Below are 2500 nucleotides of genomic sequence, written 5' to 3'. Positions count from 1 at the left end.
AAAAATGCTGTCTCTGTAATTGGCAGAGAGGGACATCTTGGTAATGGAAGTGTGAAGGTGTAACGTGTGTTAATTGATACTTCTTAATCACTTTCAGGTATTAGGTCATGATGCAGGAATCTGCGACAGAGACAATAAGCAACAGTTCAATGAATCAAAATGGAATGAGCACTCTAAGCAGCCAATTAGATGCTGGCAGCAGAGATGGAAGATCAAGTGGTGACACCAGCTCTGAAGTAAGCACAGTAGAACTGCTGCATCTGCAACAACAGCAGGTAAGTTTTGTTTTTCTCAGTGATTCCTTAAAACAAATAAGCCTGTTTTTTTTTGAATATGAAAAAAAATGTATTCAGAGCAAATTGAGCATGTGTTAAGCTAAAGGATGCTGAGAATGTATTATTATTTGGAACATGATTGAAGTCGGAGTAAAGAGAGGATTTTCAGATCAGTTACGTCATAGCAGCACCAGAGTGCCCTTCAGGTACCAGGCTATTAATTAAGTTCACAGGGTGGTCTTCGGAAGGTGCTGTAAAGCTTTGTAACAAATATTTTATAGCTTCTAGTTTACTAACGTTGTGCTGGCGAATGTGATACTGCGTTTTCCACCAGAGGGCCACATTACTTGATACTTGCTTATACAATGAATTTATTCCAAGTCTGAGTTAAGGTGAAAAGGACCACAAGGACTTTTCACAACACAGATGCTTACCCATGATATAGCTGCAAATGTTTAGCTATTAATTAGTGGAAATTTGCCGGGAGAATGTGCAAGATGTAAACACTGTAAGGATTTATGTTGCTTTTCTTAAAAAACTCACTTTAAGATATTTTGAATATACATCTTTGGATAACATTAAAAATCACTCCCGCCCCCCCCATTAGTGTTTCACAAAATACAGTTGTTCTCTTTAAATCTAGAAGAGGAAACAGCTGCTCAATAAAGATATATCATCAAGTAACCCATTATTCTTTTTATAAAACAGATTCATTTTTCCCTATTTTGTTTGTCAATGAAATATTATTTTTAACAAAAGAATAGCCATTCCATTCTTCACTGATTCAACTCCTTGGAAACAGTGACAGAACAGACAGCTTCCTGTGCATGCACTCACATTAGGCCAGAGTGAGTATACCTGTGTGAAAAAAAAGATTTCAGTTGTTTTAAAGATAAAGGTTATTTCTTTAACTCTCTGGATTGCATTCAGACTAAATGTGAGAAAACATTCAAATGAAAATATAATGAGTTATTATTGAAATATGTCTCATCTTTAAGTTAGTATTTAACGAGAAAGAATACATTTCAAAAATAAAGCAAATATCCACACCAGAGTAAAATTTAATAGAATCATTAATATTTTTTTAAGTTGTCTTAGAATATATGTACTGAATAATGTCTTAACATTTTGGTATTGTTTTCAAGAATAATCCTCTTAAAGAGCTAGACATAATGTTTTAAATAGGTTCCCTATTATTTCGGAGTTATTTCTCTTTTCATAGACAGTAATTATTAGAACGATCATATTTTAAAAATATTTTGTTTTAACCATTATAGGAATTACATACCTACCAAAGCCCCAGAACTAATCTATTCTTACAAGTTTCTTTTCATAAATGCAGGTTTTTTTTTCCATAGCTCTTTTCTTCTTTTAATGTATTTACAGGAAATATACCATTGGAGTGCTGTAGTAGTCCTACTGACTCCCTTAAGTCAGAGTCCTAAGAATTTATAGCCAAATTCTATTTAGTTTGAGAATAGACTGCATTTATAAAGGCAAGTGAAATGAATAACTGAAAATGAACATATTAGTTTAGTATTGCAAAGACAACAGTTTCTGAAGGGAAATGCAAAGAAGTAAGTTCTTTTTTTTCTTTCAAAGTTCTGATTACTTACTTAATAATAATAATAATTAAAAAAAACAAGGTAATATCCTGGCTATAATTTATAGTACTCTGGAGGCATTTTATGGTGAGGTGTGTTTATAACCTGAATTTGAAGTTCACTTTGTTCTACACCGTTTATGTAAACTGTAAAGAAGTAAATACAAAAACTTATGTTCTTTATACAACTTAGCAACTTCATGTATTGCCTGTTTGTGGAGTGCCCTCTAGAAGTGATTTAACACAGTGGCTAAAGTGGGCATTTCCAAAGGACACTTCAGGATGTGTCTGCAGGAAGATATGTAATAATTTAATAAATAAACATGGAAAAACCTTTGTAAATGTCTCTTCCCTTGGTTATGTTTTAACTATATTAATATAGTTAGATACATAATGTTATGGCATTTTTGTCCTTCCATGTATGTATTTTAAAAGGAATTAAAACCATGCAAAAATATGCAAGCAAATTCATAAAAAGTGAAATAATTTTACAAATTTATTTTTACCTGGTGTTATTTTAGATGTACGATTTTGAACAGAATTAAATTACGTCTTGTAAGTATAATTATCTAAATATTGTTGCCTGAGGTCTCTTATTTAGAAATATAATTTATGAGGCAGT

At 32.0% G+C, this 2500-nt stretch overlaps 1 protein-coding gene across 1 annotated transcript in view; it reads left to right on the top strand.

The window, feature by feature from the left end:
• The window catches only part of FOXP2 (forkhead box P2), a 572606-nt gene that overhangs the window by 291836 nt on the left and 278270 nt on the right, over positions 1 to 2500 (top strand). Inside the window, exon 3 of the mRNA XM_014536444.1 lies at positions 98 to 275. Within this exon, the coding sequence (XP_014391930.1) occupies positions 108 to 275 (168 nt within the window). The 5' untranslated portion in view covers positions 98 to 107. The remainder of the gene's footprint in view (positions 1 to 97; positions 276 to 2500) is intronic.

The sequence above is a fragment of the Myotis brandtii genome, unplaced genomic scaffold (assembly GCF_000412655.1).
Source record: "Myotis brandtii unplaced genomic scaffold, ASM41265v1 scaffold162, whole genome shotgun sequence".
NCBI lineage: Eukaryota > Metazoa > Chordata > Mammalia > Chiroptera > Vespertilionidae > Myotis > Myotis brandtii.
Note: the sequence above shows the minus strand (reverse complement) of the source record. Positions and strands in the feature narration are given on the sequence as shown.